We start from the raw sequence: 27,880 nt of genomic DNA on the forward strand, positions 1-27,880 counted from the left end.
CGTGTCGGAGCCGTTGTGACAAAACGGCACATTGAAAAGCGCCCTGGGCAAGGCGGCGGATATGGGCACGGCAGGGTATATCTAGAAAGTGCACAGCATGTCTCGAGCCTGCAGGAAATTAGCAAACTGGGTGGGCCTGGCTGGTTTCTTTTGCAAGCCCTCGAATTATTGTTACTATCCATAGAAAAGTTGTCAAAAGTGTAATAATGTGCCGCCCACCGCATGCCCTCTATTTTCGGCCCACAACTCCTCGCCTGTCAAAACTTCTTGAGATCTGGCCCGTTTGGTAGTTTTCTTCATTTTCTGATGCAGCGCCAGCCCTCTGCAGCGCACTGACTAGAGAACTAGAACAATCTCGGCTAGTTCCTTGATAAAATATTTCTGCTTTGCCTGGACTCTGATTTAACGCCCAGATACCGCTGTGTTTCGCGCTTAAATAAATCACTCTGTGGCTGTGTCGCCGGCAGCAGGCACGCCCTCCATGTGCAGCGTGCACGCTGCGTCTGCTGTATATTTTTAGCATGATCACTCCGAATACATGTCTCGTAAGGGGTTTGAGAGTATCCGTAATCCGATTGCGCAGTCAAAGTCAAACCAGCCAGACCGCCCAGTGGCTGTGCTGTGGAAGATGTCGGTGTACAAAGACCCTGCTCTGAGCAGCGATAAAAAGTGCTGTTAGCCGGTGGATGTAATTGTATCCTCCGGTGGCTCACGTGCTGGTGCCCATGTGGTGTGGGTTTATGTGAGGAGTCCACAGTCCGCAGCAGACTGCCTTCTCTGGAGCCAATCAGCCCAGGCTGTAAATATTCGACAGTCCTGCGCGTCAGCCAGACCGGGAGACAATTCCTGGCCCCAGGGCATGCCCGTTAAAGCCACAGTCATACCCTGAGCGCTAGCAAGCTGAGGAGAAAAAAAAGCGAAACGAAAGACATAAAAATATAAACTGCGTCACATGGGTCAAAACATTTTTGTTTTCAGTGCCAGACGGGAATGGAATAGCCAATCAACATCCAGCATCTTAGATCTAACAGAAAACGCGGTGTTGTGTTTTTCATTTGGAACTTGATACATTCTCGGTACGAACAAAACAAGGGCACATGAAAGAGGAGCATCCACAGAAAACAAACATTGGCAATGCCAACGGGCGTCCCTTAAAAGAGAAGCATTAGCGTTATCAATGGTTTTATTTAACCTTGTTGCACAGAAGCTCAGCGGGTGTGCATTAGGGCTGAAAGTTAAGAAAATGAAAACAGTCAACTCTTGCTGTGTCATAACGCTTTAAAAAAAAATAGGGGAAATAAGAAGACATCCCGAGCCTAGGAGGGCGGACAAGCAACAGATCCCACTGTCTGGCGTGTCTCTGGTGGATGTTGCCCGCCGAAGCATCGGTGACAAGACGAAGCCCTGGATTGTGCACATGCCGCAGCGTCTCCCACGGAGCAGAGGTAAGGGGGCTCCGCGGATCCGGGGCTGGGCGCATCCCTCGCTGTTGCCTCTTAGTCCGCATGACCTGTGTGATATATGTCCCTTTGTGTTTGCAATACACACCTGTATCTGTGTGAGGGTGGAATGATGAGCTCTCCTCGCATGGAAGGGTTCTTAGCGCTGCAATCTACCTGTATGCACAGAGCGCTGCAAAGACACATTGGAGTGTGGTGTTTGGCTGTGAGGACATGCATGGGCAAATCAAGGCGAAGGGAAGACAGGGCGAGAGAGAGGCACAACGCGGAGCGAGACCACAAAGGGAGGAAGAGAGAGATAATGGTATCTATCCGAAAACAAGACGGAGGGCATTGCTGTGGGGAGGGGGGGGAGGAGAAGTGCGACACGGCCGCAGCAGGGGGCGGAGCGGGGAGAGAAATGTAATTGACACGGCCGGCCGGTCGTGAAACTGAAAGCATGGCCGGCCGGCCGTGAAAGCCTTTGATGCGGCAGGGGGAAATGCGAGACGGCGGGAAGGGGGCGGAGCGGGTAAACAAAGACGGACATGCACGCGCCCGTGACTTTTAAGGTCAATGCGCATGCGCATAAGCTTAATGCGCATGCGCATTGACCTTAAAAGTCACGGGCACTGCAAGGAATCGCCACGATTCCTTGCAGTGTGGATAAAGAGTGGATAACTCGCAATACTCTCGCCTTGCTCGATGCGCATGCGCATCGACAGGCGAGACCTAAAAACATGCTGTTATCAGTTACTGCCAATGTGCATCACCACCAGTCTGTGCTAGTTATAAATATGGAAATATAATATTTATTCACCTACCAAAAGAGCTTGTAGACTTTAAATTAATTTGTCCCACACAGAGTATACATGCTGGCTTCATTTGAAACTTTCACGGGGCAGATCCGGTCAATCGCCGTATTGTCAATCACCAGGTTGGGTTTGGCTACATGTGTTGAAGTACAATGCTGTTTTGTTTCATTTCTCCTGCAGTGACCTGCTCAAAATTAATTAGAATTGTTAGTATTGCAGTATACTGTGGTTTTAACTTTGTAATCTCTTTTTAAACAAAATATGAATACAAATATTACAAGGAAAATGATAAATTAACAAAAAATATTAACTTCGTTGTCACTGCTAAATTCAAAAGCAAGATTAAGCACATGCCTAACATTTTCAAACAAGACACATAGGGATGACATTGCATTTATAAGTTGGGCTCAACTTAAACCATGTCACTCAGGTACAGCAATATAAAGAATGTCGGATATGATGTAGTTTCTTTATAACTCATAATTTTACATATTTTAATTTTCACAACAGCGAGATTTTCTTTTTCTTTGGACCCCTCAGAGTAATGTCAAAACACACATGCTTTCCACAAAGTCGACTCAACAAATAGCAGGTGGATACTAAGTTTATAATCTAAACATGAAACAAAAATTCTAATGCTCTTTATTTAGCAAAATATCTGATATTTGATATCTGATTTTCTAAAAAGCCTGGAAATAATTTTTTAAGTCAATTTTGTAAGCTGATGATATTAGTGATATTTACTATAATCGGTTTCAACATATGTCACAAGGTTTACCGAGCACCACAGTCACCACGTCTTCTACTGCCAGAAGAGGTCTAAAGAACTTCTGGCTTAGTGAAAGCTTCATATCAGCATCTCACTGTGATCTGCAGCCAATCTGTGAATGTACTGTAAGGGCGACTGACAACTGTAATAATCTAAAGGTTTCCTCTAAAACAGATCTTAAGATAAGAGGTCTCAAATTACAATCAAGTGGTCATGCTGTTTGTGTAATTAAATTTCTTTACTGATAAGCTTATGGCAGCCATCTCATACTGACTCAGCTATTGAAAGTCAATCAATAAGGTGTAAAAAACGCAGGTACTCACCCAAGGGGCCTCAAGGGGCAGAGGGGGGAAAATTAGAAGCGGGGTGGGGCAGCTCCCGGAGCTCCATCGAAGAGCCAGGTCTTGAGGTCCTTCAGAAATTTGGGGAGCGTTGGTGTCTGGTGGAGGGGGAGGAATTTCATGCCTTGGCTGTGAGGGGGGAGAAGGGGCGTCCTCCCGATCTGGTCTTCTTGATGCGTGGTACTGTTGCAAGGGAGAGCTGGCCCAAGCGGAAGGACCCTTGGGGTGCAGGGAAATTGAGGCGGTGGTTCATGTAGACGGGTCCGGTGTTGTAGAGGGCTTTGCGGGCGTGGGTGAGTAGTTCGAAGGCGATTCTCTTCTCCACGGGGAGCCAGTGTAGTGTCCGAAGGTGTTGGCTGATGTGGCAGTGGTGCTGTAGATTGAGGACAAGTCTGCTGGTGGCGTTCTGGAGTTTGCGGGTGAGGTTCTTGTTGATTCCGGCGTAGAGTGCTTTTCCGCAGTCCAGTCTGCTGCTGTTGAAGGCGTGGGTGATGGTTTTCCTTTGGTCGAAGGGAATCCAGTTCAACGCATTTCGGAGTAGGCGGAGGGTCTGGTAGCAGGACGAGGTAACAGCGTTTATCTGGCGGTTCATTTTGAGTTCGGAGTCTAGGATGATTCCGAGGTTGCGTGCGTGGTCAGTGGGGGAGTGAGGGTTCCCGAGTGAATGAATGTGACATCACTATATGCAGATGTCCAGAGAAAATCAATTGCAATTATGGTAGTAGAAATAAATAACACCTCTAAATCGACCAGTAAGTAGGAGCAGTGCTGTGATCAATGTGTTATATTTGTTGGACTTTTCTTTAATTAAGTGCTTAATAATAAGAGTTGTTTGCAATTGAAAAGAAAAAGCTATGTGTAGTTCTTTTGTATTGCTTACTTTTAACTAGAGCTCAACTCTATTTTTGTTACGAGGATTGTCAACTTTATAATATTCATTGTATTTATATATTATATTTTTCTCATTGACAAAGCATGCAGCAAATGTGCAGTCCTTATTCTAAATGAAGATGCTCTTGAACTGTCCAGAGTAGGCTTTTAGATACTTTCCAAGGCTCATCCTGCTCAAACACTTGCATTCATTCATGAGACTTCTCTATTGTTAGTTCTTAACCCTCTGGATGATATTAGGTCAGAAGGGGAAAATCTAAATTCATGTAGAGGGACATACATCATTTTTCCAAGTTTGCTTAGATGAGTTTTGTAGTCAGGGTAGATCTTATAAACAAAGTTACCTTTTTATTAATAACAGATCAAATAGCTTTTTCTTAAAATCCTAAAACAAGCATCATATAAAATTCATTTTTGTTACAATGTACTGAGCTTGCTTTTTCTGGTATTATAACAAAAGACTTTAAATTGATTGCATATTAGCTAAACTACGAGTTTTTAAGGTTGCACATAAAACCGAAGCCATCACAAAGCATAAATTCGTATAACTTCTTTTTTCCCCTGTTTTGTCGCTCATTTGTGCCTGTTTAGCATTATTTTCTTTTACCCGTGTTCTAGGCTCTCCTTCCTTGTTGTCCGCCTACCTCGCCGCCCTCCGCCCTCCCTTCCCGCCACCGCCGCTTGTCCCCGCCCCTTTTCTCTTCTGTAACCCTCCCCGCTCCCGCCTCCCAGCTGCTCCGCCCACCCGCGCACTTCGCCTTAAATGGCGACCGTGCGAACGCGCAGCGGTCACGCGCAGCGGGCGCGCCGATTGTGCGCCGAAGGCGCGCCAAAGGTAAGCCCGTCTGCGCCCGTCCGCGACCGGATCGCGACCAGCGCCAGGACCCCTGGTCCTCGAAGACCCCGACCGACCCGCAGGACGTACTCAGCCGCCACCCTCAACGCACTCAACACCGGCCGACGCCCAGAGTGCCACCAAGCCACACCACGTCACACCCACGGACCCTTCAGCTGCCACGCCTGCAAATTCTCCTGCAACCGGACCCGCCTCACACCAACATCCGCCAAGTCAAACACCAGCAGCACCCACCTCAAGTGCATCCTGCTCAACACCCGCTCCGTCCACAGACACGCCATCGAACTCTGGAACCTCCTAGACGCCACAGCCCCAGACGTTGCCTTCCTCACAGAGACCTGGATGAACGCCTCTTCAGCTCCCGACATCGCCATCGCTATCCCAGAGGGCTACAAGATCGTCCGGAGGGACCGAAACGCCAACCAGATGGGAGGAGGCATCGCCATCGTCCACAGGAGCACCATCCGTCTCACGACCAGCACCGACAACACCCTGACCAGCGCCGAACACCTGCATTTCCAGATCCACACCAACCCGAACACCACCCTCAGAGGCACCCTGATCTACCGACCCCCTGGACCACGCACCCAATTCAGCGAGGACATCGCCGACTTCGTCAGCCCGCATGCCCTCCCCTCCGCTGACTACATCCTCCTGGGGGACCTCAACTTCCACCTGGAGAACAACAACGACCGCAACACCAGCACCCTGCTCGACAACCTCGCCAACCTGGGACTCAAGCAACTGGTGTCCACCCCCACCCACCTCGCCGGACACACACTCGACGCAGTCTTCTCTTCCAGCACGGACATCGACTTCAGCCACGCCACTGAGCTTCAATGGACGGACCACAGCTGCGTCCACTTCACCTTCAAGAGAACGACGACCCACCACCACCAGCAACAGGCCGCCCGCAGAAGCTGGAACAAGATCACAGCAGACCAGCTCGCCACCTCCCTGAGCCAGCACCCTCCTGCCAGCTCAGCGAACCCCAGCCAGGCCGCAGACAACCTCACGAAGTGGATCAGCATCTGCGCGGACGAGCTCGCCCCGCTGAGGACCCCGCCCAGCAGACCCGGCAGCAAGAAGGCCCCATGGTTCACCGACGAACTCAAGAGCTCCAAGAAGAACTGCCGAGCCCTCGAGAAAGTCTGGAGAAGGGAACCGACACCGGACAACAGGACCTCCTTCAAACTCGCCACCCGGAAACACCACCAGCTGATCCGCGCCGCCAAGAAAACAGCATTCAAGGACCGGTTGGACAACAACGCACACAACTGCAAGGAACTCTTCAACATCGTGAAAGAGCTTTCCAACCCCAGCGCAGGAAACAACGACATCACCCCATCGCAAGACCTCTGCAACTCCCTCGCTTCATACTTCCACAACAAGATCGCGGACATACACAGCAGCTTCAACAACCAACCAACGCACACCATGACCGAACAACCGCCCCCCACCACCACCCTCCACGCCTGGACCCCGATCAGCACCGAAGACACCATCCGCACGATGAACTCCATCCACTCCGGATCACCGACCGACCCCTGCCCTCACCACGTCTTCAACAAGGCCGACGCTGTCATCGCACCCCACCTGCGAGACATCATCAACACATCCTTCGACACCGCCACCTTCCCTGAGAGCTGGAAGCACGCCGAACTCAGCGCTCTACTCAAGAAACCCACAGCGGACCCCACCGAACTCAAGAACTACCGCCCCATCTCGCTCCTCCCGTTTCCAGCCAAAGTCATCGAGAAGACCGTCAACAAGCAGATGGCCGCCTTCCTCGAGACGAACAGATCCCTCGACCCCTCACAGTCAGGCTTCCGAGCCAACCACAGCACCGAGACCGCCCTCATCGCCGCCACCGATGACATCCGAGCCCTGATGGACAAGGGAGAAACAGCGGCCCTCATCCTCCTAGACCTCTCCGCGGCATTCGATACGGTCTGCCACCGCACCCTAGTACGGCGCCTCAGCAACATCGGCATCCAGGACAAGGCGCTGGAGTGGATCATCTCCTTCCTCGACGGAAGAACACAGAGAGTCCGCCTTCCACCGTTCAAGTCAGAGGCCTCCGAAGTCATCTGCGGCGTCCCCCAAGGATCATCTCTGAGCCCCACCCTCTTCAACGTCTACATGAGCCCCCTCGCGGCCATCGTATGCAAACACAACCTCAGCATAATCTCCTACGCCGACGACACCCAGCTGATCCTCTCCCTGACCAACGACCCCGCCGCCGCCAGAGCCAACCTGCACGAAGGGATGAAAGAGGTAGCCGAGTGGATGACAACCAGCCGCCTGAAACTGAACTCGGACAAGACGGAGGTCCTCATCCTGGGCTCCTCACCCTCCGCCTGGGACGACTCCTGGTGGCCTCCCGCCCTGGGCACCGCACCCAAACCGACAGACCATGCACGAAACCTGGGCTTCATCCTGGACTCCTCCCTCTCCATGACCAGGCAAGTCAACAACGTCTCCTCGGCGTGCTTCAACATCCTACGCATGCTACGGAAGATCTTCTGGTGGATCCCCACCGAGACCAGAAAGACCGTCACCCAGGCCCTCGTCACCAGCCGACTGGACTACGGCAACGCCCTCTACGCCGGTACCACCGCCAAGCTCCAGAAGAGACTCCAGCGGATCCAGAACGCCTCAGCCAGACTCATCCTCGACATCCCACGAACCAGCCACATCTCCGGACATCTGAGAGACCTTCACTGGCTCCCCGTCAACAAAAGAATCACCTTCCGCCTCCTCACCCACGCACACAAGGCCCTACACGACCAAGGCCCGTGCTACCTCAACAGCCGAGTCAACTTCTACGCTCCCAAACGCCACCTCCGATCAGCCAACCACGCCCTCGCCGCCGTCCCCCGCATCCGAAGAGCGACTACAGGAGGAAGGTCCTTCTCCTACCTGGCCGCCAAGACCTGGAACTCCCTCCCGACCGACCTGCGCCTGACCCAAGACCACCTCTCCTTCAGGAAGAAGCTGAAGACCTGGCTGTTCGAGCAGTAGCGGCACCCCCCCCCCCCCCCCCCCCCAGCGCCTTGAGACCCTACGGGTATGTAGCGCGCTTTACAAGTGTCACTGATTGATATGGTGTCTCTAACTTCTCCATAACAGTCAATGCTGTAATATGACTATGCAAGCTAAATTTCTTTAGAAATGGGATAATAAATCTCCTTTACATAAAATTGACAAAAGAATAAAATATGTACAATCAATTGTCTTGAGATGGTATCACAGGGGCAACATTCCAATTGATTCAAAGAAAACATCTGTTGGCTAGCCCAACATTATTATCACATAATTGAGGAGACATCTTATCAAGATATATCGATGATGGTTATTTCCGACAAAAGAGAGATATAAAGATAATCTATGCAATTATGGGGTATATCATTATATACAATTACTGTGGCTTTTTCTTAGTTTCTATTCCATCCATCTTGTGCACTTTTCTCTAAGAAAAGATTTTTTTGTCTCGTCTTAGGAAAGATTTCACAATGGGCAGGGTGGTCATAAAGATCCCCTAGCCCCAAAGACTCAAGAGTGCGCCTTATATAGTGCAGCCATGAGATTTTAGATGCATGCTCCAATTTCATAATATCCCTTAAAATAGATTGGTTCGGCTGGACCACCTTCCATTTCCAAATAGACAGCCATAGCAGCAGAGGAGCTCGTTACTGTATCAGTAATATAAGGTAAGCATAGTTCTTTGTGGGAGATAACATTTGTACAAGCATTGGGGACAGACCGTAATCTTTTAGCAAACCCATCCTCTATCTATAAATGTATCTGTGTATTTCAATATGGGTCTCAACCATCGTGCACCACGTTTGACATGATTCCTTACATGTGCCAAACCTTTGTGGCGTCTCAGGCACTAATCCAACACCCACAATCCTTCACACTTCCTGAAAACTTTCATGCTTTGCCAAAACTCTGAGGACACTTACCCTAAACACCTATAATCCAACAAACTGTCCAAGAAAATACCTTCAAACTAGCCTGTGTCCTTTAAATTCCATGAGTCACAACAACTGCCTCATCTAAGGCCAAATCCTTCAAATGTATATGCACTCAATGCATGCTATACACTCATGAGCACACCCACAATGCATGCAACAGCATCAACAATAAAGGCAATTCCTCGCAGTATAATCTCAGAGCCTTCAAGAATTGTGCAGTAATGCAAAGCCTGCATTGGTAGTAGTCACACCAGTGGAACATGTGAACTGAATAAATATTAATGACATAATAGGGATCATGATGCTAAGGTTCAGAACAACACTATGTGAATCTATGAGCATCAGCCGGACAACCCCCATGGCCCCACTGCTCCCTCTCTCTGGAGCACTTAGCCTGTCAGCAGGGTCCTCCTGCTGGGACCCGAAGAGAGGACCCCGCCGCAGCAGCAGGGGCTCAGCCCCATGCGCGCAGATGAGCCCCCCACCCGCAGACAGGGCACTGGTATGGGAGCAGAGGTCGTGACAGCCGGGCAGAAACCCCTCTGTCTGGTAGTCTCAGTTCTGGTCCTGTTTATGTGTACCCTTCCCTCCTCCTAGTAGGAGGTTTAAAACATAGGTCTAAGAATATATTTAGATCTATGGAGATGGAGACCCAGGGCTTGTCAGTTACAATGGCCTACATCTTTCAGATGCACAAGCTAAAAACCTATCCTGCCATACATGACCAACCTTTGAAGCAATCTTAGCTCTGACTGGATCCGGGCTCAACTGCTGCTACACACCTTGCATGGGAATAAATAAAACCTCACTAAAATATCACCAATCAATTCAAAATCAAGTTGCTAGTTTTACTATCTCATCTATGCACTTTGCTAGAGTATACAATGTTAACTCAGCTACATGATCTCCCTATCGAGAAGAGTTAATTTCAAATCCTATGCAGGATTCATAAATACCTACACAGCTCAGGATCAGGCTTTTGCATAAAACCACCACCACCCTTCTCGTTGCCTCTGATCTTCTCACCAGCATCTTCTAAAGGTTCTAGATTTTAACAAATCATTTGGCGGTAATGTTTTTCCTCTCCTTGCTACTAAAATGTGTAACTTCCTCTCAGCACCTCATGTATTACCTTGTACACCTTCTTCGGGAAGAAGCTCAATACCGTGTTCTTCAAGGAATGAGTCGAATTAGCAGTTCCTTAACTTAGCCCCATGAGACTCCTAACAAGAAGGAGCCCTTTAAAAATACATACTAACACAACATGACAGAAATGGTGCAACTTACCCACATTAGGCAGTTGTACAACCTTATGTTGGGACAATGACACCCTACTATGCGTTTAACTGATGGTGGGTGTAGGAAATGTATAATTGCCACCGACCAAACATGGCTCAAGAGGAAAAAAGCCAAACGCCAATAGGACTACAATGCAGCATGAAGGGCCTAAAAAGTTACATGGATAAACAAGGGTCAGAACTAAACGTGAAAAAGACAAAATTGGTAAGGCTGGTAGACTCTAAACACAAGTTATACTCTTGCTTCCTGGAAGGGAAAAAAGTTGAGGTAGCAGATACATATAATTACTTGGGATTTAATGTGGAACATCAAATGAATGGTAAACAGCATTTAGTAGCTATGCTGGCAGAAGTTTATTTGTTAACCTATGGCTTTAAACTACTAAGAAAGAAACTGAGAAGTCCGTCATTTGGCCATCTGCTAACTGTCATATGTGTCCAGTTAATGCCAACATTGATGTATGGCACGGAAATGTTACGAGGTCGTGAAACAGCCACCCTAAACAAGATCCAAACAATTTTTTTTTTTAATTGGTGGAGTTTTATATAGCGCTAACCTGACCCGAGGGTATCGGAGCGCTTTACAACAGTTTTTCATGATAGTTAACATAGTAGAGCAGCCTTAAAACATAAGGTTTGGTAGTCCAAGAGTGCCGAGGCCTCTTGAGGTAGTGGTCGAGTCCTGAGGTAGCTTCGTTGAATGCTTTATTGAGGTAGGTCGAAAATCTTGAGGCAGCTTAATTTTATTGCACATTTTTCTTGAAGCGGGCTGAGGTAGATCTGAGCGGTGTACAGTCAGCGCACCTGGGTCAGGGATAGCGCGAGGGCGGTGGCTATCCGTGCAGGAGGAGGGCTTTTAGGTGTTTTTATAATTTAGTGAAGGAAGAATAAAAAATAAACTGTCATATGTGCCCAGTTAATGCCAACAGTGACGTATGGCACGGAAATGTTGCGAAGTCATGAAGCAGCAACCCTAAACAAGATCCAAACGAAAGTATACAAATCTGTGTTTAACATCCTGCAATCAGCCTCCCCAGACCAAGTTAGCTTAGAGTACGGTTTGTCAAACCCAACATTTCAATTTAAAAGCGCATACATCAAAATATGCTGGAGACTGCGCACATCTGAAAGAGGATCCATCAATAATTTGCGTTGGGAGGAAATTGAGGCGCAAAAACAGATCAACAAAATAAGGCTCCTGGGGATTCCATCTAAAACAGCTATCGCAGAAGTAGGTTCACAAGAAAGCTGGAGTGGGAGTTTTGGGAAATTTCCTTTTTTTCCAAGCAATAAATGCTACAACCAAATTTTTGTCTCATCCAAAAGACAAGAATTCCCTCACACAAATACGACACGCCAGGACAGTGATCAATTCATATAAAAAATTGCTGACCCGGAATATTTCTGCTCATTTCTCATCGCCTACAAAACTCCAGTTTATGCAATTCCATTTTTGCATGTGGGAAAAAAAAATCTTATACCCGCATGTAAGGTCCGGTCGCAAAACCAAGCATGTCGACTGTGTAAATACAAGCAAGAAACTTTAACTCACATTTTTGGCGCATTGCCGAAGCTCATGACAGAAAGGACAAAACTTCAGAAAGAAAATTTCATAAAACTGAAAACCCGATCCTGTAGGCAAGCGGTAATCATTTGGCTAGGCGGCTCGTCTATATCCCCCTTGTTTGGAGGGGGGTAAAATGTTTAAACCTTAAAGAAATAGAACAAACTAATGGATAACAACATAAAATCATCAGAAGGGAGACCAGATCACTAGAGAACATTCAAGGTCACTTGCATCTCAGTAATGAGTGAGTCATAAGAGCAACGTCTACCTCAAGGTCCCAACTTTTATGTTTCTCCATTTTTCCTGTTGTGCTATGTTCTACCTTGTCTCTGCGCCGGGACGCTCCTTGGCTGGAGTATCTGTGCGCATAATAAATTAATATAACATAACATAACTTGCACAAGGCACTAGCACTTTCACAAAGAAAAAATCCTGGGATTAATATCATCTATAAAGGAAAATCTGTCATCACAGTATCGCAGTTTCAAAGAAATTTAAAGAACAATTACATCAATTAACATCCATCTAGGCCTTACCTAGACGGCACACCACCACCACTTAACCTCATCAGCGCGGCGTAAATTTGTGCGCTGTGCTGAACGTTCCATTGGGCTTATGGACTCATGACGGAACGGTTCCGTCATGAGCACAGGCCAACCGACGCTCATGATGGAACCGTTCCGTCATGAACAACGAAGGGGTTAAAAGCAAATTTGGTCTCTACGAAATATAGAGTTACAGCACACATAAAAAAGTGAACCGCAAAACTCAAATGTTTTTAAACTTCTAGAATTGATTTATTAATGGTTTTACCAGCTTGTTGCTTTTACAGAAAAAGAAAATTGAACTAAGGGACTGAAATCGAGTAAAGGCATTGATTGTTAATGCTTTGCTTCAGGAGAGACACTCCTGATACACAAAGTATTTTTTTTAATCTATCTGGCACAAATGCCTAGGTCTATATTTTTATATTCAAATTGTTGTAAAATAACAGTTTTTTCCAAAATATTTAATGAATGTATTTTGGTGCAGTGGTATTAAATGACTAAACACTTGAATAAAGAACTTGAACTAGTCAAAAGAGGGTGACTACCCACTTGAATAACAATCACATCCTTTTTAGGGTGAACAATCAAAGGCACTAAATTAAACTGCGCTCAACCCCCTAGTAGATTTTGCACAGGGCAGATAGGCTTAACTTAGGCCAATGTGAAATATTTATGCAGCACCAAAACAGTAATAAAGTCACAAAAAAATAAAAATCCTGACACCAAATTAGAATTCTGTAGCACTTGAGAGTCAGAGGCTATAAAGCAATTATAATTCTAGTAGGCTGGAAGGGCTAGTTGGTAGTAGTGAACATATCCAGATATCTGTTCAGATAGAATACCTTACAGAAAATAATGCTTGCTAAATCCCACTATGTCATTCCATTCTGTGGCACCCGTTGTTTAACTATGCCTAACTTGGGAGGCAGAGGCCATATAGCAATTATAATTCTTGTAGACTGGAAGGGCTAGCAGGCAGTAGTCAGCATATCCAGATATCTGTTCAGAAATAATATCTTTGTTGAACCATGGAAGTTTGAAGCTAAGAGTGTGGAGAGCACAGCCCTGTCCCCATTTCTTTAGGCATCCTTATCTGTACTCTGCCTCTCATTGAGGGCTCAAATCTACTGGGCAAATTCAACGAGAAGAGGATACAAGGCAAGCCAACAAGCAGGGATGTGGCATTCCTACAGCCCAACGCCCAGGACATATTGTTTGGGGTCAAGGGCAACAAGTTTTCATGTGTATTTTGTCCTTGGGACAAGTAGGCCCACCCCTGCAGCACAAACCCTTGAGCTGCCAGTTTGCAGTACCATATTATGGATCAGGGAAGGGCACAGTCTGCAGTTAAGGTAATCTTTTTGTCCATATGTTTATGCTGTTCAAACTTGTATTTATGGGTCATTAATTGAAAACCTTTATTATTAGGGTGAGCTTTCAAAGTAAATCTTGTAAGCACTAACTGCACTACTGACAGTGCTTCCAGTATAAAAACGTGCACACACGTTTTTAAGGTTTAGCAATATTAGGCTATGTAAAATCCTCCCAGAATACTCTCTGTTTTGATGCAAATATTTGAAGAAGCATGAAAGCAAGATTGATGATACTTTGCTTTCAAAATAAAGTGTTCATACAAAAATGAAAGCAGGAAAAAAATTCACTAAACTACTGTAAAATGTCAAGTACCATTTCTTTGCAGCATCGTTTAGTAACATGTTTTTGATGCATGCTAGTATTTCCAAAAAATATTCATAATCGAGAATCAGTGTAACCAGTTCCTGTAGGATTATGGGAAACAAAAATAAACAAGCATTGGCAAAGCCAGTATGTCTGAAATTAGTGGGCAGCTTTTTAGTTTTGTCAACGTGTGACTTGTTTTGAAATGGTTTTTGTAAAACTTTATTGGTGTAAGAGCTGCCGGGCCCTCACCATTATAACAAACATTGTTTTTGGTCTCAAAAAGCACACACTGCCACTGTAGTTACTCGCATTGAACAAAATTACTTTGTGTGCCGATATGCTCCATCTGAAAGAGCAGAATGCTGTCACTCACAGTGAAGCCAGCCAATACAGAGAGAGAGAGAGAGAAAGACTTTTAATAAACGCAAAAGGTCATGGTCAACACCAGACCAAATTAGGGGCCCAATTATTAAAGAAAGTCCCAAAAGGGCACCCATGGTATATGTCCTTGCATTAAGTGCAGCTATATGGCTTTCGTGAATTTCCAAAAATTGACTGAAGTAGGTCAAGAAATAGTACTCCTAGAAAATATTAGTGAACTGCATTTTAGCATGAGCAAATATGCATGTGTAGATTTGCTCATGTGAAAATCTAAGTGTTTGAAGTTCACTTTACCTCCAACCACTTTTTCCCAACTCTGGAAGAAGGTTTACATCTGTCATTGTCAGGAGTAAATTTCCACATTTGTCAGTATGGGAAAAGATTAGAGGAGTTTTTGAAAACCCTTAAAACATGCACGTTAGTGGGTTTGCACCGACTCAAAACGACTTTCTAACCCTGGAACTATTGCTTACCACTACCTTCAGCCCCAGTATGTAGACCTGCAGAAACATGGCAACATAAGGGGAGTGCAAGTATTCAAACACTACTATGGTAGGAACCCTGGCATAATCAAGAGAGACTATATCAGAGCTCTTATAAAATGCCATAATTGGTCGCTGCCCTATGGACAAGTAGATATTTTATTAAATTCCACACCCCTGAACAAGAGTCACAAATAGTATGGCAACACAAATCAGTATCAGGCAACAGCAGCTCCTTCCTTCTCTTGCACACAGAAAAAAAAAAAGAGTGTTAGCTAACACCATCTCTGTCAGACATTACCAGTCCCTGCTTTTTCATGATCATCTCACTACACTTGCTATGTTTCACGCACTACACCAAGCGACAAAAAGCTCACCCACAAAAGAATCTCACTTTAACCTTAGACAGAACGGTAAAGGTTTCATTATAGCCGCGAACTGGTCGTAGTTAAACTATATGCTGCATAGAAATATGTATGAAGGAAATCACAGTTCATGCTACATCAGTGGAGCACAACTCGTTGATGCTGTTTGTTACAACAGATGCACAAAGATAAGGCATGCTGCAGCAGTGCTTTTGATTCTCTTGTAAAAAAAAGCCTTCCAAATTGGATGGTTGCCCTTCCGGTCTGAGGCCACATAAATACAGCTTAATAAATTTAGGCTTGAACGGTGATAGATCACTGCCAATAATAATAATTATAATATTCTATATCTAAATCCTTATCACACATCTGCCTTTTCTATACACTGTAGATAACCAGTGGTATTACCTATTTTAGTGGTATTAAATATACTAATCTCAGAAAGTTGCAAGGCTAAATTGGCCTTGCTAGGATTAAAAATTAACGTTCTGGTGAGAAAGGAAAATGATAGTGGAGCGATTACCTCACTGAGCCATGTAGCTGGCATGAAGTGCCATTAAAGGTAAAACTAAAACCAGGAAGTGGTAACATTACATTTAAATTAATAACGATATTCGATGAGACAAGGCTGAAAACTGCCACCTCACTGATACAATATTTTTGACATATACTGACAACAAACTTTGTTAAAATCCAAACCTATAACCAGAAAGTGGAGACATTACATATAAGGATATAAGGATAACAGATGGAACAAGGATTAGAAACAGTGTCTTAATGATTCCATAGTTTTTAATTTAGGAGATTCCAGTCATTTTTCTCACGTCCAGCACTGCGAAAAACTGAGCTTTCCGAAAATGAAGGTAAAAAGGGGAACAATGCATTTTCTATATAGACGGGAATTATATTTTGAAAAGACGAGGAAAACACACCGATACGTCATTTAAAATAAGTTGTATTTAAAAATAAATACATGGATTGCTATAATATTTATTTTATAACGCTCCAACAACTGTTTGTATCCGGTGTAAAACGGATTCAAAATGTGAAAGCGTGCTACTATCCTTTCTGCTAGTTAGCAGGAGTCATTTAGGAATAGCAATCATGGGCCGTTTGGATCACCGGCCAACTGTCTTACCCAAGAAGTTCCTAACTAAAACAAATGTAAGTTTTAAATTCGTTTCAGAAACGGTAAAAAAAAAAAGTGGTGCAAAGTTTTTGTAAGAGGTATACCAGTATGTTTAAACTCCAAGTGTAGGAAACTGGAGCTGCCTCAACAGCGGCACAAATATCAGGAGACATGACAGTATCCCATGCAACTCTGACAGGTGACAGCAGATTGGAGGGTGGGGCAGGGGGGACGTGGGGCAGAAGGACAATGTGGGCAGGGGAGAGGGCAGCAACACCCGGTATGGCACGGTAGAAGGTAATGAGAAACAACCAGGCATAGGCCACATACAGGGAGTTTGTACAGTGAGAGCTTCGTTGTATCACAGGCCTCTCCCTACCCAAGAGACCCTCCGGCCATGCCCGGGCCCACACTTAGAACTCTGAGTTAGCCGGCCTGTTCCGCTTGGGTAAGGGGCGCTGTCTCTCCCTCCATCACCTCGCCTGTCATGACTATACCCTCCCAGGGCACCCCCGTACCTGCCAGGGGCGCGCTCCTCACTCCAAGGGTGGTTGCCGAGCAGCTTCTCGGGGATCGATTGAGCAAGCCGCGTACGATTTCTCGGCGCTCCTCTTCCCTGCCCTGCACCTCCGGGAGCGGGCGAGGGATCGATGTGTTCAGCAATCGTCTTTCTAGTCAGCGCAATGAGAAGCGTCAGTGAGGCTTTATCGATGACTACTCGCTCTGTCAGAACCCTGCCTGGTGTTTGGCCACAGAAAAGCCGGCTACTAAAAGGGCGGCAATATTACTATGGAGAGTTTTGGGCGTCAAAGTGTATTTTGTAATATAGAGAAAAGTGTGAATGTGTGTATGATAAAATGGTAGGTTTACTTTGAGAGTGTAGCGTGTTTTTTTTTCCATTTCTATTATTTATTTATTAGAAGAAAATGAAGAGATTCTAGAATAATACATTCTCTTTAGATGTTCTGTCGTCAGCAATAGAGATACAATTTCACGTTTTCCTCTTAATAACTAACTTTCCTTCCGCGTTGATTTGTTGAAGCTAATCCTTCCAAGATGGCTATCAAACTTACAAGGAACAACACGTTAACGCTAGACATTGTCAGCTGAGCATTTAGTCAGCTGACACCAGCCTACTGGTCACTGTTTTCGACTGGGGATTCACATGAAACGTTTTTGGCAGCGGAGTGGTGGCATAGACTGGGGTCCATGGACTGTTGCCCCCACCGCTTGGTGGCATCTGCAACAGAGTGGTCTTTACCCATAATCTTCAGGGCTCCGTATCAGTTGTTTAAAGCCAGTGTGCATCTAGCCTTGCAAGGTTTGTTACCCGAGAAGAATGGCCTCAGAGGACTCCCAACCTCTTCTTGGGCGATGGATACCACGAGATGGCTCAACACCGATAAACATCCAAGAAGACCGCTACCTCAAGTGAGTTTAGCCTTGTTGTGTTTAAAAAATATATATATTTTATACATGGTTGGTGACCGTATGGCTCCCTGTCAACGCATCACTCTATTTCCTGTGGTGGTATTTGATGTTACAAACCACTACTTTAATGTGGTGCAATTAACGTGAACCAATAGATTCAAACCAGGACAGCACCTCACAATTAGCACCATTCCCACTCATGGCGTAAGTACCAGGAAATTGAAACAAGGATGTGTGTCAAAATGTACAGGAGCCAAGCCATAGGCTAACCCATTATCAGCAGTCCTGTTAAGTGCCATGCATCCGAGGTTAGACTAACGCGGTTCTGACCAATACCTCACATGGTCACGCAATCAGCCGATCATATACATTGATTGTTTTCCTGTCTCGAGGCCGTGGTTGAGACTTATCTTAAACTCAAGTTGTAATCCAGGACCAGCGCAAATGGGGTCTGATCCGCTGAGCTAAATCAGGACATGGAATTCACCTTCAGTCTCGTTGGAATTGTTCTGTTTGTTCCTCCATTGGCTTAAGTATTTGCCTCGCTTTTGATGCGCTGTTCCTCTCGGCCAGCTCTCCACTGCCTTGGGTTGGACGTGCTGCCTGTGTTCAAGTGTGACTTCAATTTGGAAACCCTCTACAGCAAGAAGCCATGGTTAGTGGGAGAAATGGCGAGGCATGTAGCAACAGCCTCATCTGCACAAGAGTCACTGCTGTGGAGAGAAGCAATTACATAATAAAGATAAATAGATCCCTCTTGCAGGAGAGGAGAAAGCTAGACTAAAGAGAATGAGAGAGCACCAAAAGCAAAGCAAGACAAGAGGGAAAAGATTGAATGGGGGAGATAAGAGAGCAGAGGTGTGGAATGTAATAAAATATCTACTTGTCCATGGGGAAGGTTGCTTCATAAATCTACTTGTTCTGTAACAAAATCCACTTGCTCCTTTGGTGCCATGTAGTGTAGTGACAAATTATGGCAGCAATCTCATTATGTAAGTGCTCTGATATAGCCTCTCTGATTATGCCAGGTCTCTGTAGATCTAAACTGGGGCTGAAGGTAGCGGTAAGCACTAGTTCCAGGGTTCAAATGCCCTTTTGAGTTATGCAAACCTACTCACTTGCATGTTTTAAGGGTTTTCAACAACTCTTCTCTAATCTTTTACCATACTGAGAAATGTTGGAAATTTACTCCTGAAAATGGCAGATGTAAACCTTCTTCCAGAGTTGGGAAAAAAGTGGTTTAAGTGAAGTTGCAAACTGCTAGAACTGGGGTCTATAGTTGGCTAAGGTAGGTACCTTAGTCCAAATAGGGACCCTAGCTTCTAAGTCAGGGAAAGGAAGGACACCTTCTCAGATAGCCCCTGCTCACCCCGTCAGTAGCTTGGCACGAGCAGCCAGGCTTACCTTCAAGGCAAATGTGTAAAGTATTTGCAACCACACTCTTAGCAATCCAGTGATAACACCACAAATGAACTCCACATGAGTTTCATAAAAAAAATTATATGATTATAAAAAAAAATATACGATGAAACCAGATGAAAAAAATGCAACATATGTGTATTTGTAATAATTTATCTTGCCGGTTATTAGGCCAGCAAGCCCTTGTAGGTTCTTGCAGTATTAATGAGCAATTCTCGGTCATCCAATGCAGTCCTAATGTAATGCTATGGAAATCTTAATGCAACAATCAGGCAGTTCGAAATGCTAAAATAATGCAATTCGTAATGCAACAATCAGGCAGTTCAGTTCGTAAGGCAAAAATAATGCAATTCGTAATGCAACAATCAGGCAGTTCGTAAGGCAAAAATAATGCAATTCGTAATGCAACAGTCAGGCAGTTTGTAATGCAAAAATAATGTACTCCAGCACCGATTGCAGTGCTCTGGACGGTCTCTATGCCACTCTTACTGACTCGCGGTCAGCTACTGCCAAAATATGCCCCTAACACTGTTATGATGGAAAACAAAGTGCAGCTCCACACTCCGGCCCCGGTACTGCCACTCCTCGGCAAGTATGGGCCGCAATACAGACTTGAGTGGAGGCTCGCCCTGCAAAGATGGGAAAGGCCAAGAGCATTTAACTCATAGCCCGCACCCCGCCCTAGGCAGCGACATACGCACGCTCGCTGAGCGTTACCTGGTGGGTACGATCTCGCTCTCCTCTCCTCTCGGCTTAGGCCTCCAATGCGACTTCGTTGATTTTGTGCAGTGGAACTCGGACCCCAGAAGGTGATGGTTCGAGGTCTCTCCTTGGCAAAGGCAGGCTCGAGCCGACGGTGGTGAATTCTCACAGCTCCTCCGGGATGCCAGTCCGGGCCAATGGTAATGACGATCGAAGCACTTCTGGTCATGCTGTCGATCGAAGCAGAGAACAAGACTGCTTCGGGACACATAGTCACGAGGCAATTTCTCAGGAAGGTCTTGGGCTGCAACAGGGCTCACACACACAATGTCGCTGAGACTCACTTGAGCTCCGGTTGCACACGATCACAGAGCAATCCCCATGAAGGTCTCAGGCTGCACGAAGCACACACACACTGCATCGCTGAGACTCACTTGGACTTTGGGTGCTCACGATCACAGGGCAATCCTCACGAAGGTCTCAGGATGCACGAAGCACACGCACACAGCGTTGATGAGACTCACTTGGACTCCTGGTGCACACAATCACTGGTCAGTTCTTACGATGGTCTCAGGCTGCAAAAAGCACACGCACACAGCGTCGCTGAGACACACCTGAACACTTTTATGTTCCTGAATTTTAACAACAGGGATCCAGCTCTACTTGGACCCTTGGCGACCCGTTAATTCTGGACACAGCACACAACAAAGTCCCTTAGCCCTTCCTTAGTTAAATCAGCAAACTGCAGGCCAGCTCCAGGACACACAGCAAGGGTCAGTCCATCTCTTCAGTCTTTTCAGCAGTTCTTCCTTTGACAGAGGTTCCTCTTGACCGTGAAGTAGTTTCAATCCTTATCAGTCTTGATCAGTCCAACTTTCAGGGGTTTCAGCTCTCATAGTTATACTCCTAAATGTTTTTGAGGTCTTTGTGTTCAGGGGGCACAGACCACTGTCCAAACCAGTTGTGAGTGTCTCCCTGCCAGTGACACCTTCTACCTTTGATAGTGGGGGTCTGGATCCTCAATCGCTCAGCGGGAGATGGAACCATTGTTTTATGACAGCAGCCCAGGCCTCTTCACCTCCACGGATTACTTCTCCCCCCTACACTCCAGATGCAGGTCAGCCTGTTGCTGTCTCACCTCCTCTCCTGGGTCAAGACATTGCCCAGATCCTATCACATTCAAATCGAGACAGTCCATCCACAAGAGGCAGAGACACACAGAATTGTTAGAACAAAAAAACAGCCACTTCTAAAAGCTTGGTTTCTAAAAATATAATTCAAAAACCACCTTCACAAAAATATGTTATTAAGTCGTGAGTTCAGGCACACTAATCTTCACCTCTCCATCTTAAGCCTATGGGAAGATAGGCTGGAAACATATTAAACAGCCTTCCCCATTCTGTCCTATGGGCAAGATGGCCTTGCAACAGTGAAAAACGAATTTGGCAGTATTCCACTGCCAGGACATGGTACACACCTCAGTACATGTCCTACCTTTCACATGCACTGCCCCCTGCCCAGTGGGGTACCCAGGACCTACCATAGGGGTGTCTGATGTGCATAAAAAGGGAAGGTAAGGCCTTGCAAGTGGGCGCACTTGTCAGGGCAACAAGGCAGTTTAACAAACAGCGCACAGGCACTGCAGTGACGAGGCCTGACTTCTCTTTTTAGGGCTACTTGTGTGGGTGGCACAATTAGTGCTGCAGGCCAACTAATAGCATTTGCATTACCAGCCCTGGCGCACACCTTGCACTTTACTAGGGACTTTTACTAGTAAGGCAAACATACCAATCATGGACAACCAATTACCATTACACTTTACACAGGGAGCACTTGCACTTTGATTCTTATCAGCTGTGGGAAAGTGCCCAAAGCATCTAAGTTGGCAACACCATGTCAGAGAAAAAAGATCTAGGGGGAGGCAAAAAGTTCAGGGAACTTTAGCCAAAAAAGGTCAAGTCCAACACAAATACTCAGATTTTCGCATGAGCAAATCTACATATGCATGTTTGCTCATGCTAAAATGCAGTTCACAAATATTTTCTAGGAGTACTATTTCTTGTCCTACTTCTGTAAATTCTTGGGTATTCACGAAAGTTGTATAGCTGCACTTAATGCAACATCATATACCATAGGTGCACTTTTGAGACTTTCTTTAATAATTGGGCCCCTAATTTGGTCTGGCATTGACCGTGACCTTTTGTGTTTATTAAAATTCTGTCTCTCTCTCTGTATTGGCTGGATTCACTGTGAGTGACAGCATTCTTCTCTTTCACAATGAGCATATCGGCACACAAAGTAGTCTTGTTCAGTGCCAGTAATTATTGTGGTAGTGTGTGCTTTTTAAGACTAAAAAAAAATGTTTGCTTTTGCCAATATTTAACGGTGAGGGCCTGACAGCTGCCTCACCCAAAACCATGCCTCAACAAGTCACACATTGCCAAACTAAAAAGCTGACCACCAATTTCAGACCTACTGGCTTTGCCAATGCTTTTTTATTTGTATTTCCCATAATCTTATTGAAACTGGTTACACTGATTTTTCATTATGAATATTTTTGAGAAATACTGTTGTGCACCAACACCTTACCAAATGATGCTGCAAAGAAACAGTACCTGAAATTTTGCAGTTGTTTAGCAAAACATATTTTTTCCAGCTTTCATTTTTTTAATAAACATTTTATTTTGAAAGCAAAGAATCATCAATCTAACGTTCAAGCTTATGCAGATATTTGCATCAAAGCAGAGGGCATTCGGGGAGCATTAAACATAGCCTCATATTGCTAAACTTTGAAAACCTATGTACACATTTTTATACTGGAACCAGTGTCAGTGGCGCAGTGGGAGCTTGTAACATTTACTTGGAGCGCTCACCCTAATAATAAAGGCTTTCAATTAATGAACCATAAGTACAAGTTTGAACAGCATTAACATGTGGGCAAAAATATTACCTTAACTTTAGACAGTGTCCCTGATCCATAATGTGGTACTGCAAACTGGCAGCCAAAGGGTTTGTGCTGCTGGTGGGTTGGGTCTTCTTTTTCTAAGGACAAAATACACGTGAAAACTTTTTTCCCTTGACCACAAACAATATGTCTTGGGTATCGGGCTATAGGAATTCCACATCCCTGAAAGAGGCACAGCACATAAGGAACAGACAAAGGAGAAGAATGTTGTTAGAAATCGGGTCTCTCGTTGGCAGCGGTATGCACCCTGTTCAAGTAGGGACCGCAAGTCTAGTAAGGGTAAGTCAGTCACCCACTTAAATCAGCCTGTGCTCACCCTCCTGTAGCGTGGCATGGAGCAGCCAACCTTATCATAAGAGGTAATGTGCAAAGCAGTTTTGTATACAGTAACACAGTGAAAATACCACAAAAAAGGACTCCTCACTGATGTATGAGCATAGTATCTCTTTTACTCTTCAAAACAAGATAAAAATGATAAGAATCCAGTTAAAGCATCTCAAGTTATGAATTAAAATTGTTTAATACTGAAAGAACCCTTGTGCTTTCAGTAGATTTTTTATGGTTACCCTGGGGAAATACCAACAAAAGGAGAGGGTGCTGCACTGTTCCTGGAAAGAGATGAGGATTTAAGATTTACCTGGCGTGACCAAGGGTGTTCCTATGGTACCCTGGGGCATCCATTATGTTGGATGTAATTGCCTCACACACCCCGAAGAGTGTCATGCTTCATCATCGGCGGTTGCTCCTCGTCGGGGAGGCGGTGCAACCCCCGACGGGCTCACCTCAAAGAGGGGCTCTTTGGCGGAGATCTTTTTCCAACTGCCTTTTGGTGAAGTGGGGGTATGTGGGCAGGATGGTGTATTCCTATTGAACTGGTTAAAAATGTAGCAAGGGGTACCTGAATTACCTTTATTCTGGGGGTCCTCTGGCTACAGTTAAAAGGTGGGGCTAGCTTCCTAGGTGTCTACTAGTTAGGGTTGTGTGACCCTAGAAGAGGCTAGAGGTGCATGTGGTCAACATGTTTCTCGCTAAGGCTATAGTAACCGCGATTCTTCAGGACCAAAGTGAAAACAACAACATGCTAATCTCATTTATGTTGTATTAGTTACCTTAGTGGATCCTCCTATGAGTATCTACTCGAGCTCGGCGGTTAGGGGTAGGTCTACACACACGGACTCGGAGCGCTGAAGCCAAACTTTAAGGGCTCAACTCTGGAGTACCAGACCGCCGATCCCTCATGTGGCCTCTAATATAAGACCATTAGGCATAGGAGGATCCACTAAGGTAACTAATACAACATAAATGAGATTAGCATGTTGTTGTTTTCACTTTGGTCCTGAAGAATCGCGGTTACTATAGCCTTAGCGAGAAACATGTTGACCACATGCACCTCTAGCCTCTTCTAGGGTCACACAACCCTAACTAGTAGACACCTAGGAAGCTAGCCCCACCTTTTAACTGTAGCCAGAGGACCCCCAGAATAAAGGTAATTCAGGTACCCCTTGCTACATTTTTAACCAGTTCAATAGGAATACACCATCCTGCCCACATACCCCCACTTCACCAAAAGGCAGTTGGAAAAAGATCTCCGCCAAAGAGCCCCTCTTTGAGGTGAGCCCGTCGGGGGTTGCACCGCCTCCCCGACGAGGAGCAACCGCCGATGATGAAGCATGACACTCTTCGGGGTGTGTGAGGCAATTACATCCAACATAATGGATGCCCCAGGGTACCATTGGAACACCCTTGGTCACGCCAGGTAAATCTTAAATCCTCATCTCTTTCCAGGAACAGTGCAGCACCCTCTCCTTTTGTTGGTATCTCTAGTACTTAGTACGGACACTGAGCTGCTACTGGACCTTCCACTACCTTGAGTGGTAAATAGTGTCCTTTCGCCTCCCTCCCTTTGAAAACCTACCCTGGGGAAATGACAACGATCCATGCCATGGATCAGAACAGACTTTATTCTCCCTGCTTCAGCGCGAAAAGATGCATCCAAAGTTATTACAGTTAAAACGCAACGTAAAGTTTGCGGGAGACTGAACTACTATCCCTGCTTGGAGGCTGCCCACATGTGCACTGGCGGGTGCCGGGACCTCTTAAGTGCTGGAACGCACAGTACCTTTCTTGGAGGATTGCAGCATTGCCCTCGACCTCGGCATTGGGACCCACATTGCTAGAGTCTCATCTTGCTGGATGCGATGCAGTGATTGGAGTCACCGAGGGCAGACGCCTGCATTTCTTTGATGCGTGCATTGTGCGCCAGGTTGCGCTCGGCTGCCTTTGGGCACTTCAGCAAAGTTGACACATGATGGCCCACGCTTGAGCAAGCAGATACAGTGGTTCTTGATCAGTGCACCTCGCTGATGCGTGTGGATGCCCAAAAGCGGCTTCCGACACTCTGCAAAGGTCCAAGACTGGTTGAGGCCAAGTCAGACTCCGGATTAGCAGAGCCTAGCATCGGTCATTTATGCAAATTAAATCTTTAATGACCCTGAGATTTCCTGAACAGGGGGCAATCCAACAAGCCCTTGGAGTTACTTAAGTTGCAAAAGGTTGTTGAGAACCGGTCCAGTCCTACCCAGGTCAGATGCAGCAGCCCAACACAGCAGAGCAGGTAGCAAAGTGGCATTCCCTCCTTTAGCCCAGTAATCAGCAGGCCAACACAGCAAAGCAGTATGCAAACTGGTAGTCCTCTCTTGTAGCACAGCTTCTCTTCTTGGCAGAGTTTCCTTGGGACCCTAAAGTGAAATAGTGAGAGGGGGGAATCGTAGACCCAATATTTATACCCAAATGTGTCATTGAAGTGGAGGTGACTGCAAAGCAAAGCTGTTGTGGTGCACACCGTCTCCTTTCAGCACATCTCTGACTACCAGCCTATCTGTGGGGGCTAAATCAGTTTTTTATGTGAGGCCAGGTCACTACATATTCAGGTGTATGTGTTGGCTCCTCCCCTCCCTCTTGCCCAGGAAGGCCCATCATTATGCAGATGAAGCGGAGTGTCCTATACTTGTGGCTGTCTAGAGGTAATGCACAAAGTGTAGCTGTCACCCCACTCCAGACGTGTATTGGAGACAGGCTGTAAGGCACACAAGAGAACTAAGTGTAGAGAAATATCCACTTTCTAAAAGTAGCAGTATGCACTCCCTTCGTGGGGTGTGTCCCCCTGGAGCACTACAAATGTCCTTTATCATAGGCTCTTTCACTTTATAATGAAGGTAAACACTTCACATCAGTTGAACATCAATTAATGTATTTTATTCTTCATACAAGTTGCGGCTGTATGCGGTTGCTCTCAGAAGTCACAAATCAACGATTCCGCTCGATTTACTCGTATCGGACAGTGTTTGAACACGAAGGACGCTGACAGACTCATCCAGCCCGTGCGGGCAACCCAACCATGAAAAACGGGCACCTTCGGCCCATACAGAACGGTGATCAGAAATAGTGGGATCACATCAGAACACCACCCCCCCACCAGACATTATTTACAGAACCTAGAAGAATTCTTGTTGGTCCTGAGGAGAACCCCGCAATAGGGGGGTTCCAAACGCGTCGACCTTTCCTGGCCCATTGTCAATACCAAAGATTAGAAGGACTGTGTTAGGGAATTGCATGAGTTACTCCAACTGACTCTGTTTTAACACACAAGTTCTATGAAAAAGTAAAAAAGGTTATTGTAATATGCACAATGAAGATATCTTGTTGACAAAAGGCCATACCTCAGAGGTTTATGCTGTACGGTTATGAATGTGAGTGGTATGTATGGTGTGAGCAAGAGCTGTTGTGGATGTGATGTTAAATTGTAATAATTTTGTTCGACATTGTTAATATTGTATATATTTGTATATATTTTGTATATGCACCCCAAAAAATTTTTTCTTGAGATAAAAATGAAACTTGGACTAGTGAGCAAAAATGATTTAATAAACTAGTGACGTAAGTAAAAACAGACCGGTATGTTTTATTCATAAAAGGTAAGAAGTCGTGTCCAGTACTGGCAGCTGTGTTGTTATTTGATGTTTATTTGACTTAGCCTTGCTGGTTAGGAGTCAAGACCCTGTATTGTTCTCCTGATGCAGGCCAACTAGTAGCATTTTGTTTACATGCCCTGGGCATATTGTATACCACTTCACTAAGGACTTAGAAGTGAACCAAATATACCAATCCTGAATAAACCAGTTGTCATCACATTTTAGAAAAGATGCACTTTAGCACTGGTCAGCAGTGTTTAAATTCTCGGATTACTGAACCAGCAAAAGTGAAGACAGAAAAAGAGGACGAGGAAGGCAAAATATTTGGGTTAACCCTGCAAAAAGGGACATTTCAAACAGATACTGAGAGGGAAGTCAAAAGAAACTAAGGAGGGTGACAGTGAAGGGATGGGAATGTAAAAAAGCAAAACTAAGACAATGAGAGGGTAGGAGAGAAAGAAGGATGAGTGCAATACGAGGTGGGCAAGAGGAAAATGGTGAAGATGGAGGCGATAAGAGCTATAGAAGTAGAGTTGAAGGAGGGAAAATGTAGAAAAACGGATGGCAAGATTTAAGAGAAAGGAAGGGTAGTGTGAGTGAAAGGAGAAGTATGATATTGTTGGAAAAAGTGAAGGAAAGTGATTGGGGCCAGGGAAAACTAAAAGAGCAATATGAGACAAAGAGGGTGTGAATGGTAAAGCAACGTAGAGAGAGTCAGTGTCAATAATTTGGTCTCTGTTACAAGAAGGGACGGCTAGATCGTGCTCATACATATTATCTTAGTTCCCTTGTGGATGAACAGTTTAGGAACTTCATTTATAGTAAGTAGTAATTCCGAGCAGTTGTCTGTG

At 45.5% G+C, this 27,880-nt stretch overlaps 2 protein-coding genes across 4 annotated transcripts in view; one reads left to right on the forward strand and one right to left on the reverse strand.

Annotated features, from left to right (window-relative positions):
- FBXW2 (F-box and WD repeat domain containing 2) overlaps positions 1-17,288 on the reverse strand; it is a 186,751-nt gene extending 169,463 nt beyond the window's left edge. Inside the window, exons 1-2 of one of the 2 annotated variants that reach the window (XM_086920956.1) lie at positions 17,060-17,288; positions 2,264-2,438 (exon numbers count right to left, since the gene is read on the reverse strand). In XM_086920956.1, the coding sequence (XP_086777082.1) occupies positions 2,264-2,324 (61 nt within the window). In that variant the 5' untranslated portion in view covers positions 2,325-2,438; positions 17,060-17,288. The remainder of the gene's footprint in view (positions 1-2,263; positions 2,439-17,059) is intronic. The other variant, XM_086920957.1, reaches the window with a different exon arrangement.
- Positions 17,289-17,649: 361 nt separating this feature from the next.
- SLC2A8 (solute carrier family 2 member 8) overlaps positions 17,650-27,880 on the forward strand; it is a 136,624-nt gene continuing 126,393 nt past the window's right edge. Inside the window, exon 1 of one of the 2 annotated variants that reach the window (XR_015295856.1) lies at positions 17,650-17,972. Coding sequence is in view for 1 of the 2 variants with exons in the window: in XM_086920958.1 (XP_086777084.1) it covers positions 17,881-17,972 (92 nt within the window). In the remaining variant the exon portion in view is untranslated. The remainder of the gene's footprint in view (positions 17,973-27,880) is intronic. The other variant, XM_086920958.1, reaches the window with a different exon arrangement.

Source organism: Lissotriton vulgaris, chromosome 5, assembly GCF_964263255.1.
Source record: "Lissotriton vulgaris chromosome 5, aLisVul1.2, whole genome shotgun sequence".
NCBI lineage: Eukaryota > Metazoa > Chordata > Amphibia > Caudata > Salamandridae > Lissotriton > Lissotriton vulgaris.